This window comes from Urtica dioica, chromosome 7, assembly GCF_054948205.1.
Source record: "Urtica dioica subsp. dioica isolate 48M chromosome 7, U.dioica_male_clone48M_v1_H2, whole genome shotgun sequence".
Lineage (NCBI taxonomy): Eukaryota > Viridiplantae > Streptophyta > Magnoliopsida > Rosales > Urticaceae > Urtica > Urtica dioica.
In genome coordinates, this window is record NC_142762.1 from 20,627,123 (window position 1) to 20,643,019 (window position 15,897).

The 15,897-nt window shown below is 38.0% G+C and overlaps 3 protein-coding genes across 3 annotated transcripts; 1 reads left to right on the forward strand and 2 right to left on the reverse strand.

Moving 5' to 3' along the window:
• Positions 1 to 1,226: 1,226 nt before the first annotated feature.
• LOC149390365 (uncharacterized) lies at positions 1,227 to 2,903 on the reverse strand. The gene has a single exon (XM_089619757.1). The coding sequence runs from the start codon at positions 2,901 to 2,903 to the stop codon at positions 1,227 to 1,229; it is 1,677 nt and encodes a 558-aa protein (XP_089475883.1).
• Positions 2,904 to 4,127: 1,224 nt separating this feature from the next.
• LOC149390366 (phragmoplastin DRP1E-like) lies at positions 4,128 to 9,136 on the forward strand. The gene is made up of 15 exons (XM_089618471.1): positions 4,128 to 4,529; positions 4,958 to 5,021; positions 5,131 to 5,238; positions 5,499 to 5,600; positions 5,814 to 5,864; positions 5,953 to 6,014; positions 6,269 to 6,359; positions 6,475 to 6,539; positions 6,638 to 6,832; positions 6,904 to 7,023; positions 7,108 to 7,178; positions 7,375 to 7,600; positions 7,725 to 7,775; positions 7,866 to 8,246; positions 8,729 to 9,136. Exons 1-15 carry the CDS (start codon positions 4,386 to 4,388, stop codon positions 8,855 to 8,857), a joined length of 1,860 nt encoding a protein of 619 aa, XP_089474597.1. The 5' UTR covers positions 4,128 to 4,385; the 3' UTR covers positions 8,858 to 9,136.
• A 101-nt stretch (positions 9,137 to 9,237) lies between these two features.
• LOC149390367 (2-deoxyglucose-6-phosphatase-like) lies at positions 9,238 to 12,505 on the reverse strand. The gene is made up of 6 exons (XM_089619758.1): positions 12,267 to 12,505; positions 11,050 to 11,238; positions 10,842 to 10,956; positions 10,582 to 10,736; positions 9,704 to 9,965; positions 9,238 to 9,619 (listed from the first exon to the last, which is right to left on the reverse strand). Exons 1-6 carry the CDS (start codon positions 12,503 to 12,505, stop codon positions 9,461 to 9,463), a joined length of 1,119 nt encoding a protein of 372 aa, XP_089475884.1. The 3' UTR covers positions 9,238 to 9,460.
• Positions 12,506 to 15,897: the final 3,392 nt, after the last annotated feature.

Here is a 15,897-nt window from a genome sequence, read left to right on the forward strand (position 1 = left end):
GGCCTTAGGCAAGCCAGTGTTCACCACACACGCGCGCCACCATCGCTGCCCGATTGGTCGTGACGGGCTAGGCTAAGCTGGGTCTGGGCTAAGGCTTGCTTGTTGGAATCCTTTATCTTTTCATTACAAAAATCACTTCTGAACGTTTTAATTCCACAAATAACCTTTTTTTTTGTTATTATGAGAATTAAACTAAAGATTGGTGTAACCGTGCAATTTAATGTTGCGGATTAGACTTGAATGAAAAAACGTATAGACTTGACCTTTAATGCGTTTAAAGGCCACAATGACTGAACGATCTTGTGGTTCAAATTGTTGTAACCATTCAAATCTTATGGGCTATAAAGAGAGGTCTTCAACTCTCATTCTCTCATTCTATACACATCTACAATATAATTCTCTCTCTCTTTTTATCTCCGAAATTGCTTTATGTTTTTGTTTTTCTGTTGTCGTCGATGGTTAGTGTTCTGTTACTAGTTTGGTTCACCGAAGAAGTGTTGTTGGTGCAAAACTCTTATCATTCTGTCGTTGTATGCTGATAGATAAATTTCTCGTCGTTCTAACACCCGTGAAAAAATAATATTACTTTAAGAAAATTATTGAACATGATGTGAACTCGTTGGAGAGATTCGTCGGAGTTAAATTTAAGCGGACCGTCTATCAGAAGGTTGGGATATAGACGAAGCTTTCATGCTCGAAACCTTCGAATTAGGATGGATCGAATGATGTCACGATGGGTTGCGGAATTCCTGTCGATAAATCGGACGAACGCCACAAGAATTTTGAGCACAAATTCTTGATAAGTTCTAGACTAAGAGAATCCTCACTAAGCACACAAACACACTTTTTTTCATATATCTTCCAAGATGCTCATACTAGAGCTTACACACACATATATATAGTCTAGATAATAACCTCTAGACACAAACCTTACATATTCTATATAATAACCTCTAGACACAAACCTTACATATTCTAATTCAATGGTTATAAAACCAAATGAATGAAAAAAAACATAACCACAAAAATAAATAACCATAGCCTCTAAGAAAATAAAAACCACCAAGTAATGAAAATTAAAAACTAGAGGTTACAAAACAAGTAAAAAAAAACATCCAAATTTGTTGATGAGTGCACTGGCCTTTCTTCACATTGATGCTTGAGATGTCCTCATCATTTCCTCCGGGTTGAGAAGGATTTTCCCTCAAATCAAATTGTCTTTTCCTTTATTTTTTTAATTTTTTTTTTATTATTACCTCACTTTCTTGGCACATTTGTTGTTGGTCTTTGAAAATTTCTTTTGGAGAAAGTGGTGACAAAGTGATGTCGCAGTGGTTGTGGCGGAAAGTGTACTTGTTGGTGAAGCCATTGTGAGATACCTTCCGGTCGAATTGCCATGGCCGTCCGAGTAGTAAATGTCCGGCCTTCATTAGAACCACGTCGCAAAGAACCTTGTCTTCATATATTCCGATTTTAAATGGAACGACAACTTGTTGAACAACTTTCACACCTCTATTATCGTTGAGCCAATGGAGCTTGTATGGTCGTGGGTGGTTGGTCATCGATAAATCAAGCTTGTCGACCAAGGTAGTACTAGCCACGTTGGTACAACTACCACCATCAATTATCAAACTACATACTTTGTCCTTGATGAAGCACCGTGTTTGGAAGATTGTTTTTCGTTGAGCGTCGTCATCTTCCTTAGAGAGCACACTTAAGGACCGACGATTCACAAGTGTGAGACTTTTTGGGATGTCATTGGCCAGATCTTCTTCGTTCTCTTCTTGTTCTTCCGTCGACTCTTCATCGGTGGCGTACTCTCTATTTTTCGTCAAGATCATGGTGCGCTTGTTTGGACATTGACTAGCGATGTGCCCTCGACCTTGGCATTTGAAGCACCTTATGTCACTATTTCTTGACATGTTGATGCCGGTCTTGTCTTGAACATCATGAGTGAGTGGTGTGGGCGATGGTAGAACCACTATTTTGGAGGAGCTTGATCCTTTATCTTCTCGTTGTTGGTAGGGCGTCTTCCAAGGAGTCTTTTCGACGGTCTTGAAGGATCGATTGCTTCCTCCTCTTAATTGTTTCTCTATGATATTTGCCATGTGGACCATTTCTTCAAGCTCTACGTAGTGGTGGAGCTCTACTTCGTTGAAGATGTCGATATTGAGCCCGGCTAGAAATCGAGCCATTGTTTGTTCTCGGTCCTCCTCGATGTCGGCGCGGCTCATCAATATTTCCATCTCTTGGTAGTATTCTTCCACACTTCGGCTTCCTTGGTTGAGTCGTTGAAGTTTGGTATAAATTCCTCGGTGGTAATGGCTTGGCACAAATCTCTTTCTCATGATTGACTTCATTTGCTCCCACGTGTCGATGGCGGGTTCACGATTTTTTCTTCTATTTAATACCATTTGATCCCACCAAACCAAAGCATAGTCATAAAACTCAAGGGACGCGAGTTTGACTTTGCTTGCCTCAGAACAACGTCGATCGCCAAAAATCATATCGACTTTTCTCTCCCAATCAAGATAGGCTTCGGGATCATTTTTCCCATAGAAGGGAGGAACCTTCATTCGGACGTTGGCTAGTTCATCTTGATTGTGATTTCGATATCGGCCGTAACTTCTTTCCGACCCCCGTTCATCGTCTTCGATGCTATTTTGGTGTGGCAATTGTATTCGCCGATGTCTTCGACGTTGATAGTCTTGTCGATGGAGTCGGTATTCGCCTTGGTCATCGCTCTCGGACTCGTCGGGATATTGACGGAGTGCATACCTTGGTTGTCTTCTCGCGGCCGGTGGGTTAGGACTTCGTGGTGGTGGAAGTTGCGGTGGTGGAACTTGTGGTGGTGCAGGAGGTCGTAGTATGGCTTCTTCGAGGATGGTGAATCTCCTATTCATATCTTCAATCAAACCTTGGAGCAACTCAAAATTCCTCGGCATGTCGTTGTTGTTTCCATCGTAAGATATTTTTTTGTTTTTTTGTTTTTATTTTTTATTTTTTTTATTTTTTATTTTTTTTGTTTTTTTTTTATTTTTTTTTTATTTTTTTTTGTGTGGAGAAGAGGTATTCTAGGATATATAATCTTTGATAGAAATTGGCTCTGATACCACTTGATGTGAACTCGTTGGAGAGATTCGTCGGAGTTCAATTTGAGCGGACCGTCTATCGGAAGGTTGAGATATAGACGAAGCTTTCGTGCTCGAAACCTTCGAATTAGGATGGATCGAATGATGCCACGATGGATTGCGGAATTCCCGTCGATAAATCGGACGAACGCCACAAGAATTTTGAGCACAAATTCTTGATAAGTTTTAGACTAAGAGAATCCTCACTAAACACACAAACACACTTTTTTCATTTATCTTCCAAGATGCTCATACTAGAGCTTACACACACATATATATAGTCTAGATAATAACCTCTAGACACAAGCCTTACATATTCTAGATAATAACCTCTAGACACAAACCTTACATATTCTAATTCAATGGTTATAAAACCAAATGAATGAAAAAAACATAACCACAAAAATAAATAACCATAATATCTAAGAAAATAAAAACCATCAAGTAATGAAAATTAAAAACTAGAGGTTACAAAACAAGTAAAAAAACATCCAAATTTGTTGATGAGTGCATTGGTCTTTCTTCACATTGCTGTTTGAGATGTCCTCATCAGAACATGTCTCGACGTTCCTCTTTTTTTCTCTTATTCTCGTTCTTAATGCTCTGTTGTTGTAATTTATTTTTTGCTATAATATTTATTTTATTTTTTCTATTAAGCTTGTCTATTATTCCTGCGAATATAAATATTATTTTCCTTAATATCAATTTTACGATGGAAGATTGAAAATAAAATGTTTCTCACTAGCAAATTGGAATATGAGCTCCGGTGGACTGCCTTTCTCTAATGGTCTAGACTCTAGAGTTCATAAACATCATCCAATCCAACCGTTGCTAGGAAAAACAAGAACTGATTTAAAGTGGGACCCACAGACCACCACCACATCATATTTCAAAATTCAAAATTTTAATTTTAGTGGACCCTACCGATTCACGACATTCCCCAACGGTTCACCGTACACCTCCCACACTATATCATCACTCTCTCTGTCTCTCTCCCTTTCTATCTCTCTCTTCACAGTCTTCTCCTAATCCTTCTTACCGTTTAAGCCCCTCCAATTTGTCGATATTACTCTTCTGCCCCTGCTTCTTTCATTTTCCTCGTTCCTTCCTCTCTTTTATTCGAAAGTCGCTTTTCCTCGGACAATTCAATCGTTCGTATTATTTACATTTCTTCTTCGTAACTTCGTTTACTTAGCAAGGCCAGAGAGTTATAGGGTTTTGAGCGAGAAAGAACCAAACGAAATAACTTTGATCATGACGACTATGGAGAGTTTGATTGGGTTAGTCAACCGGATTCAGAGAGCTTGCACGGCGCTCGGTGACTATGGTGGCGGCGACAACAACGCTTTCTCTTCTCTCTGGGAAGCTCTTCCTTCCGTCGCCGTCGTCGGTGGTCAGGTTCGGCAACTTCTTTTGCCTTGGACTAGAAACCTCCTTCATGGACAGAGTCCAGCTGTTGAGTAGGAGATTTCTAGGTCTTTAGCGTCGTCGAGGTTTTGTTGGAAATTTTTTCTTACGGTTTTTGAATTTCGTTGAGTCTTTAAGGAAATTATAGGGGTTGTGATCTTTCTTTTCTTCGAGTCTTGAGGTTTTCTAGTATACGTGAGAAAGATTGGTGGTTTATATAGAAATATGTTTTTGTCGGTTCTTGTTGGGCTTATTGGCTACACGGAAGCGAAGATTGAGGAACAGAGAGAGAGAGAGAGCTGAAAAGATTATAAATAATTAAATAAAATTATCCATTTTCTATAAGGTACAAAGGATCTTTTATATATGTAAAAACGAAGATCTGATTCTGTTTGTTTTTTTTTTCGTGCTGATAACAGAGTTCGGGTAAGTCCTCAGTTTTGGAGAGCATTGTTGGACGTGACTTCCTTCCAAGAGGATCAGGTTTGAATATAACTACTAATTATTTGTTCAACTAAATTTAGTCACCGCTCAATTGGTGTTTATTGCGGTACCATGTGATAATATCAGTTTTGATTTTGAAAAATTGCAGGGATCGTGACGAGACGACCTTTGGTTCTTCAGCTTCATAAGACTGAGGATGGCGATCAGGAATATGCAGAGTTTCTTCACATCCCCAAAAGAAAATTCACCGATTTTGGTAAGAAGATTCATAATGAACGCATGGTTTAGAATCTTACATTTTCAATCATCCGAAAATTACCCAGCTCATTAATTTTTTTAGTATATTGCAAAATTTTTGCTGTGAAAAAAATATAGATTTATTGGTTGCTGTGAAAAAAGGTGGCAAAAAAGACGCATATAATACTCATCTCCAGAGTCAGCACTTAGAAATAGAATAGTTGTGTAGATGCATGAGATGTCGTGTATACTAATTACTGATTCTGTTTTGTTCTGTAGCCATGGTTCGCAAAGAAATTGCTGATGAAACGGACAGAGTAACAGGGAGGTCAAAGCAAATTTCCCCTGTTCCCATACACCTCAGTATCTACTCTCCTCATGGTTTGTTACTCTCTCTCTCTCTCTCTCTCTCTCTCTCTCTCTTCCATTATTAACCATCAGGTACTCTCCTATTGGTTTGCTACTCTCTCTCTCCCCCATTTTTTCCATTATCATACATCAGGTTTATTTGTTCCGTATATTGTATTTAACTTAAGTGTTGTGATGTTTATAATTTGCCTTTCTTGACCAACTCGTTCCTCTATTCACTTGCAGTTGTCAACTTGACCCTAATCGATTTACCTGGTTTGACAAAAGTCGCTGTTGGTAAGTTTCATTCATATATATCGGAGCATTCCTACGCTGCACATAATATTGCTAATTTACTCATTCCCAATATATCGATTCTATTCAGAGGGGCAGCCAGAGAGTATTGTTCAAGATATTGAGGTCATGGTTCGATCTTATGTTGCTAAGGTGTGTTTGACTTTTGTTAAAAAGTCATAATCTTTTCTTGTCAAGCAATGGTTGGTTCTTGATCCTCTTCAAGAGTGTATCACAGATTTTGGAAAGGCACTGGGCATAGAACAAATATTTTCAAAGAAAAAATTACATTCCAAAACATCTTTCATTTGTTTATATGAACCGAAGCAGTTATTATGTCAAAATGAGTATGACAGGGTTCGACACATAGGTTGTGTTATGCTGATTCCTGTGTATGTCTTTTGTAGCCTAATTGCATCATATTAGCAATTTCTCCGGCCAATCAGGACATCGCAACATCTGATGCCATCAAACTAGCTAGGGAGGTGGATCCCTCGGGTACGTTCCATCACTACTTGACAAGCTGATGGGCTCTGATTTTATTTGCAGTCGCGCCTTATTACTGATTTTGTGTAATAGTTACATGATTCTTTCTTTAAATTTACCACAACAGGTGAGCGGACATTTGGAGTGTTAACAAAGCTTGATTTGATGGACAAAGGAACTAATGCATTAGATGTACGATTTCCCTGACCTTGCATGCTTATGAGTACTTCTAAAGCAAGCTCATCCTGAACTTTTATTGATTTATTTCACTCTTCTTACGCCTCTTTAAGGTTTTGGAAGGAAGGTCCTACAGGCTGCAACATCCTTGGGTTGGAATTGTGAATCGTTCACAAGCTGATATAAACAAAAACGTTGATATGATTATTGCTAGGAGAAAGGAGAGAGAGTACTTCGCTACCAGTCCCGATTACGGGCATTTGGGTAGCAAAATGGGCTCAGAGTATCTTGCAAAACTTTTATCGAAGGTTTGGTTTTGAACTTTTCTTGCTTCTCAAGATAATGAAACTATCATGTTGAATGTGTATTTTATCTGCAGCACTTGGAGTCTGTAATTAGAGCAAGGATCCCAAGCATTACATCTTTGATAAACAAAACAATTGATGAACTTGAATCAGAGATGGACCATCTTGGTAGGCCTATTGCTATTGATGCTGGGGTGAGTACTTCCAATTCATTGATAGTTTATAATAAGTACATGTTTACCGGTGTACCAAGGCATAACTGCGATATTTTGTTTTAGGCTCAACTATACACTATCTTGGAGCTTTGCCGGGCATTTGACCGAATTTTCAAGGAGCACCTGGATGGAGGGTACAAAATCTATTAACTTATCACTTTATTTTTAAACCAATGTTTGGGTGGGATAGAGTTATAAAAACACCCCTCAGTCTACTTTATTTCAGTTTTCTTCCGACTTTTGATGTTTGTTAGACTTGGATGAATATCATTAAATAGAACCAGTAGATGTATCTTATTAGGCTTCTTTGTTTGTTTGTTTGGTTTTAAGGCGGGCCGGCGGCGACCGAATTTACGGCGTCTTCGACAACCAGCTACCGGCTGCATTGAGAAAGCTTCCATTTGATAGGCATTTGTCTGTGCAAAATGTAAAGAAAGTGGTCTCTGAGGCAGATGGTTATCAGCCACATCTGATTGCTCCAGAACAAGGTTATAGGCGTCTAATTGAGAGCTCACTGAATTATTTCAGGGGCCCAGCTGAAGCCTCGGTTGATGCTGTAAGCAGGGTTTTTATTATTATTTATTATTATAGTGATCATCGATCCCATAAGGAGCGCTTTCCCGGGTTAAAAATTCTGCCATTTAGAGAGTACATTCCAAATGATTTTCATATTGCAACAGGTTCACTTTGTATTGAAAGAACTCGTGAGGAAGTCCATTGGAGAAACTCAGGTAAACCTGGGAAATATTTATATTTCCTGTTGCAACTCCAAAAGAGAAAACTATATAGAGGATGTTCACTCTGCTATTTTCTAATATTAGGAGTTGAGGCGCTTTCCGACACTTCAAGCTGAAATAGCCGCTGCTTCAAATGCGGCCTTGGAAAGATTTCGCGATGATAGCAGGAAGACGGTCGTACGATTGGTTGACATGGAATCTTCGTATCTCACTGTGGATTTCTTCCGGAAGCTTCCGCAAGAAGTGGAGAAAACTGTAAACCCGGGCGGAAACCCTGCAGTCCCGAACCAGGACCGGTACGTCGACGGCCAATTCCGAAGAATAGCATTGAATGTGTCTTCTTACGTCTCCATGGTGTCCGATACACTGAGGAACACAATTCCAAAGGCTGTGGTGTATTGTCAAGTCAGAGAAGCAAAACATTCTCTTCTCAATTACTTCTACACGCAACTAGGGAAGAAAGAGGTGAGTCTTTCAAACATTGGCTTAGAATTTGTTCATTTTGCTGGACATTGGTCTATTTTCTTATATAATTCTAAGGCTATTTCGCATGCATATCCCATATACTGTTAGGATTCTGAGTTCTGACACTCTGGTCTCTATCCTTTTTCTTGTCAGTTTCCTCGCCAAATTTTTATTGTTTTGGAAAATTTCTTGCAATTTAGTTTACAAAAAAAAAAAAAAAAAGACGCAGTCATTTTTATTTTTAATACTGTAAAATTTCTACTTGTTCTTTCTTGATACATTAGATGCTAACATTTTTTTAATATGGTATAATTTTATGGAAATATGTGTGTGAATATCACTGAAAAATATAATTTGCAAGAATAACAAAACGTAAAAGCTTGGGTAGGAAATAGCAAGGAAGAAAGAGGATATGATGGGTTCCAAAGGCCAGTAAGCCAAATAACCAAATTGTAATTAATCATGATGGAAATTTATGTTAGGCAAAACAGTTTTCGCAAATGCTTGACGAAGACCCGGCATTAATGGAGAGAAGGCAACAATGCGCGAAGAGACTCGAGTTGTACAAGGCTGCAAGAGATGAGGTGGAATCAGTATCTTGGGTACGCTAGTCTGGTTTAGTTTGATCACAGGACTTCTATAGTAGGAGATTGGGAATTCTTTTGGGTATCATATTTTTTTTTTCATGTGATTTTCTTTATCTTATTAGCTGTTGTTCATATTAAATTGAGCCTGTGTCTCGTACTTCTGTGTGTGAGACCTTTTGTTGTGTTTGACAGAATTCATGACCGTGTGACATGGTAATAGTATTTCATGTACATCTGTAAAACTAGTTCACATTGCGTAATATATTAGGTTGATAAATCCGAGTATGTTTTATCTTTGATTTATTATTTGCGTATTTGGCAATTCCTGTCTGGTTCTTCGTTTATGTTCTGCTCAGTCATAATAAAACTTATCGAAAGTATTAGACTAATTCCAAACTGGCCAAGTATAAAAGCAAAGTGATATGGAAATGCTATAATCTATCAACCTTTTTTTAAACCGTACACTTGTGAATGTTTGCTGGAGTTTATTGCACTGATATGAAATAAGGGGATTGAAAAGTACTGTAAAAAAATGAAAATGATTGTAATTTGGCATAGCAAGAAGTACTGTGAAAAGAATGGTATAGCAGCATTCCAAAGTAAAAGTTGCTCTAGTTTGGAGTGCCGTCAAAAATCATAAAGGGCAGACCATAATTTAGGGTCATTAAAGTCCTTAATAACAAAGGAAGCTCCAGCGTCAAGAAGATACTGTTCAGGGTTTCTGGACGCCACACCGACAACTGGCATCCCGGCCGCCACACCGGCCTTCACTCCCGAAACCGAATCCTTCACAAACACACAAAACAGGAAACACAAACGAGATCTATCGAGTCCGAAATAGTCTTCAATGACTTTAAGAGCAAAACCAACCTCAAACACGAAAGTGTGCTGATTTGACACTCGAAGCGCTTGGAGTGCCTTCAAGTACGGATCCGGGAACGGTTTGGCTCTCTCGCACTCGTCTCCAAGTACGACTAATTCAAAGAAACTCGAAAGGTCCAACATTGATAGTATAAGTTCGGCGTTTGGTTTCGGAGCGCTTGTGACGGCAGCTCGTTTCAAGCCGCGCTCTTCGACCCACTTGCACAACTCCCGCAAGCCCTTCACCGGTTTCAGCTCCACGGCTGCCAATCTGAACGTGTCCCGTGTCTAATTCCATCAAGCAAATATAATGAAACAAGTTGCTTACACACTGTAGGGGCTATATTTGAAAATCGGAAAACCCAAGAAAAACAAAATTGGAATAATAAATCTAATTTTTGGTTAATCGGACTATAAAACAGTTTTTTTGGGATAATTGCGGTTAAGCCATTCAAAAAGTAAAATTCGGTTAGATGTAGTATTTATCTCAAAGTTGACGTAGGTTCTTAACTTCATCCTTGAGAAAATTTGTCAGAGAGAAATCTGTTTATACCTGAAACATGGATTTCATTTCTAAATGAATAGTATGGAAAATCAAAATCAAAAGGGAAGTCCAAACTCTAATGCGTCACTCACGCACACGCATGTTTTCTTATTTATCCACAATTTAAATTTTCATTAATATTTTCCATCAAATTTTCTGAGCACATCTTCCCACCAACTAATGCGAATTTAGAAATCTATTCTCTGTTCTTGTAATATTCCAGAATAATATTAATATAAAAGACACGAAATCAAAGTTCTTTTCTTCCTAGTTTCGTTGTCGCTCAAATTATATCGACACGAAATTAAAATTTAGTTTATATGAAGTGGACAGACTATTTTACCTTCGGAACATGGCCTCCTTATCAACCATGAATTTCCTCGCTTTTTCAAGGTCCCAGTCAGGAAAAAGGACTCTGCAGAGCTCTTCGTTGTGTTTTCCACTGATGTTCTTGATGAAGAAATCTTCAGTGATAGGATTTCCGCCGTCAAAACCCACCTGTCGAAAAACGTAGAAAGTTGAAAACCCCTTTTCTTATTTTATGATTAAAATATGCACGTATATATATATATATATACACATATATATAAAATTCAGAGAGACCGCTTGAAGCATATCTCTGAAAGCATGGTAGTGGATTGGGTCCGAGTCACACAACGTTCCGTCGATGTCAAACAGAACAGCCTGAAGAGGCTTGAGGAAAGCCAGTGAACATTCTCTACAATCAAAGAGCAAAACAAAGAAAGAACAGAAATATATATTAATCACTTGTACAGCAACAATAAATAAACCAAAATAAACAAGTTCATACCTTTGAACCGGATTTTGATCGGTTGAAATGGTTATCCGAGGAATGGCTTTGGGAGTGGAGAGAAGACTGGTTTTGGAGTTGAGATGGGAGATGGGAAGGTGCTCATGGAAAAAATGTGGACGAGGAAGCTGAGTGGTCGAAGACAGAGCTGCCATTAATTGGAATATGTTCTTTGTGTGATTGTGAGGACTGAGGATTATATAGGAGACAATTTACACTAATACACTAATATTACCATTTGATTGCCACTTATAAATAATCAACCAAAAATAAAAGAAAATTGACAGATTTATTACTAAATTAATGTAACAAAAACCATAATACCTTTATTGAAATCTTTCACGAAATTGATGTGCTACGAAATGTGTCACAAAATTAAATAATTGTATGACAAGTTTCATTAAAAATATTAGTCTTTTTATATTTATTTAGTAATAAAACTGTCAAATTTTTAATTTTAGTTGATTTTTAATAAGTGAAGTCAAAAAGCAATATTAATGTCAATGTCTCATTACATATTACATTAGTGTATGAAATTTGTTGGCTCTATTGAAGAATAAATTGAATGGTCGTTTCACTCTAGGGAATATGCTCTACTACTAACCAACATTAAAAAAAAAAAAAAAAAAACAAAAACAAAAACAAAAACAAAAACCCACAATAGCCCAAAGGCTTTTCCATTTAATAACCTAAAGATACATAAAACTTCTACGATCACGAAGAATAAGACCAAAAATCTACAACGATTCCTGACTAGATTCGATTAATGTGTGATTTTTTTACAAATGAAAAATTGACCACACTTAACGTCGAACACTTCATTGACTCTTTCACAAAATCCTCCGAGGTAATCAAACGTTTGAGGGCCACCAACTATAGAAAAAGACTGTCGAGTGTCTGTTCCACCAAGATATCAACTAAAAAACTCAAACTAGAAACTTGACATATGAGTAACTCATTTTTGGGACAACAAAATCACCCAGGAGCTGTGTACAGAGGGCCTCAAAGCCAAAACACACTAAAACTAATAATAGATCTAAGGTGACAAATGCAACAAACAACAAAAACAACCGAATAAACCACGTAACATAGAAATCACAATTAAAAAACAACCAAACTTTGATAACACAAAATTCAACAATGGCAGAGGAACCCACACCCTGAACAAGAATGTAAGTAGAATCGGCAGGAACAACAGTCAGTACCAGGTCACTTACGTAGAAGCGGCCTCTACCTTCGAGGGGTGTTCGGAGTCTGCATCTTGGGAGCCACCAAACCCCACCGTCGGGGTCAACAACAGCGTCAGGAGGCACTGCTCAAAAATGATGTGTCGCATTGTAGGTCTCAACCACAACCAAGGGTCATCGGCGTCAGGAACCACCATAGAGGAAAACAGCCAAACAACGTCTGACTCATTGGTGAAAAGATTAAGGCCAAGGTTGATGGGCCAAGACATTGCTTCAGGTGTTATTCAGCCACGAGAAAAAGTGCCGAGAAAGACAAAAAAAAAACAAGTGAAACAGGGACGAGTTGAGGTCCAACGTTCATAAGTGGAGATTCGGTGTTCACAAGCGAGAATCGACAATGAGGGGGAAGTTGACGCTTTACTGATCGCATGAGTTAAATTCAATATCAGGAGCTTCTGTAATTTTCACTTCTTTATCGTAGCATAAAAATAGATACAAGTTAAGTAAGTTATAATTTTTAAATAACTCTAATTACAAATTTATATTTCACTGTTTGGTGAGCATTTATGACTTTTTGATCAAAGTTTAAAATAAACATAAACGACGTTTTATATAGCTATCAAAATTATTACATAATTAAATTTAGTGATTAAATAAAAATATTAGCTAACACATGTTGACGTCGAATTCGGTTCCTCAACAATCATGAACTATATATTATATTTAGAGTATCGTTTTATTTATATTTACGTTGATCACAAAAATTCGTCGTATAAAAATTAAGTTAAATACGATTTATTGCGAATAAATAAAGAAGAATTGAGTTAAGAACAATATTGAACCGAAAAGAGTAATTTTATTGAATGCAAAGCAATGAAAAGTGACTGGGGTCAAGCTCGGCTACTGGAAAGACGAGCTCAACGAATAATTTGAATGTATATTACAATAGTAACGATAATGAAATTTCACATAACTCTTTTCTAGCTAAAATACTCTTCATTTATAGTAGTAGTTCTTCTCATCTTTATCGTCAATTCTGAAACCACGTGGTCGGACCAGAGGACTCCAAAGAATGACGCGGGAGTTGAGTTGAGCTTGAGATGGTGAGAAGATCGGACGACAACGATCGCTTCTTCCGGGATGATTACGTGGTCGATCTGGACTTGGTATTGGTGAAGAACTAAAAGACATTAGGATGCGGTGGGCTTGAGCTTGAAAATAGGTCGTCAGTCCTGCCGGGTAGGCTGACCGGGCTGGAGCAAATCCACTACATTCCGACCTGCACTCGGGCCTTAGGCCCAATTGAATTTTCTAATTGTTGTTAGATGATGGAATAGATGTAGATTAAAGATGAAGCCTATGTAATTGGTGGGAAACAGTTCCATTATGTGTTTGCAAGGAACTTTATGTATTTCGATAATAATGTACATTATTTATAATTAACTTTGGGTTATTATGATGTAATATGTTAGTTCATATCATAGTATATTAAAAAGAAAAGGAAAAACTACGGTTTGTTGTCCAATAAATACATAAGATTAAATTACATAAAAATATTACTAATTGTTTACTTAATTCGCATTATGTAAAAAAAAAAATTAAACTCAATTCGCATGATGATGATCAAGGGAACTCGATTGCAGAGGTTTGTGTTTCTATTATGGATCCAGGTTTTTTTTTTTTTTTTTCCTTTTCTAATTATTTAGTTTTTATTGTTATTATATATTTATTCTACAATCTGATACTAATAATGTCATTTTTTTGTTTGTTTGTAGACTTGTACTTTTTTTTTTTTTTTTTGAAAAACCAGCCCTTAAAACCTCTCTCTCATTCCTGGGGAGGAAGAGATGCAGAGGAAAAGAGGCCAAAAACTTCATTAAACTTACTAGAGTTCTCGAAAAAAGCTCTCCGCACAGGGGGCGGAGAATCCCCAACACCGCAAAAACCCGAACCCCGGGACATCACCGACCATTGACTAATGCTATGCGCTGGGCCATTCTCAACCCGGCTAACCCAAACAAAATTCAAAGAAGAAAAGCTGCCAAATAAACTAAGCACCTCCTGGAACATTGGAAGCAGCTCCCACTTTGGGCATGCTCTAGACAAACCTAAACTATCCATTAATTGTTTGTTATCATTAGCTATAACAACATTCCCAAAATTCAACATTTTTGCAATACGAACAGCGATTAAAACACCCTTCAACTCCGCTTCTTCTGCCGAATCCGAACTGACTTGCCCACGCCAGAGCCACTTCACCAGCCCGCTCCGATATCGCGCCACCAGACCCACCGCCGCTCCACCAGACCCACCGCCGCTCCATCGGACCTGAAAGCAGCATCGGAATGAATTATAACTGAGTCACTCCTCATCCTGAGAGGATTGGCCTCCCTCCGAACGAAGCTACGATCCCCGCTGGCCGTCCTCCACCCCTGGATATTCAGATGATCACAAATTCCTCTTTTGATTCTGCGTATCGAAGTGGCCACATCTACCCGCTCTCCTGAGAAAACCATTCTATTCCTGCAGTTCCATAATTCTTCGCAAATGCACCAGGTCCGAATCGCGAACTCGACACATCCTCCACCCTTCTTCGCCACCTCAGAATTAGCTTCCATGATCGCCGACAAAATCTCTCGCCCTCCGACGTCAATAGGCAGATCCCACTGCTTTCCCAAGCCTTCCAGGGCCCTTGTACTTAGGGCTTATGAAGAAGTTCTGTTTGTGCATTATATTAAATTTAGTGTTTGTGCAATTTTATAGTTTTTTTTTTAAGTAGCATTTGTTTAAATATCATTCTGTTATCTTTGTTTTGTAGAAAAGTTGGCCTCTGCCATGTCATCAACAAATTCTTTAGTTTTACATGTTTCTTCTGCTTTTAGTATATATTTGACTCGAAGTGCAATAGATGCTGTAAAAGAACTTCATCATGCGATAAACGTTGAAAGTTTCAAGACATTTATTTTACACCATCCCGTACTCCTCCTAAGGACACAACGTTATCTCCATTAAATGATGATACCGAAAGCAGTCAACAGCCAGCTGATGATTTTCTTAAAAACTTCTCATTTGATATCCATGTCCATGAAGATGTTGATTATCAGATCCAACAGACGTTTTGATTGCGCGTGTGCACGGTTCAGTCCGGTCTAAAACCGATCAAAAAATTAAATTAGATCGGTCTAAATAATTTGAAAAAATATTAAACCGGACCGGACCAAACCGGTTAAAACGTTCCGGTCCGGTTTACACCGTTTAGAGCGTTTTATACCGGACTGTTAGACTATTTTAGACTATTTTAAACAAGACCGTTTCATTATAACCTATTTTTTATTTATATTTTTCTTAAATAGTAACTTGTCAGTTCATTCTTAGACTGTTTTGGACCAGACCGTTTTAGACACTTTTTTTTATTAAATGTTTTTTTTAAATACTAACCGATCCGGTCCGATCTAAACCGCAGTTTAAAATTTTTAGACCGGACCGTTTAAAAGTTCAAATCGGACCGGACCGGACCGGTGAAATTTTAAGCTGTTTAAAACCGGACCAACGGTCTAAAAATCAATGGTCCAATCTGGTTTGCAGTTTTATTGGTTTTTTGCGCCGTCTTAGTTTAGTTTTTTTAAATCGCTTTTAGTTAATAATTGATAATAACTGTTAA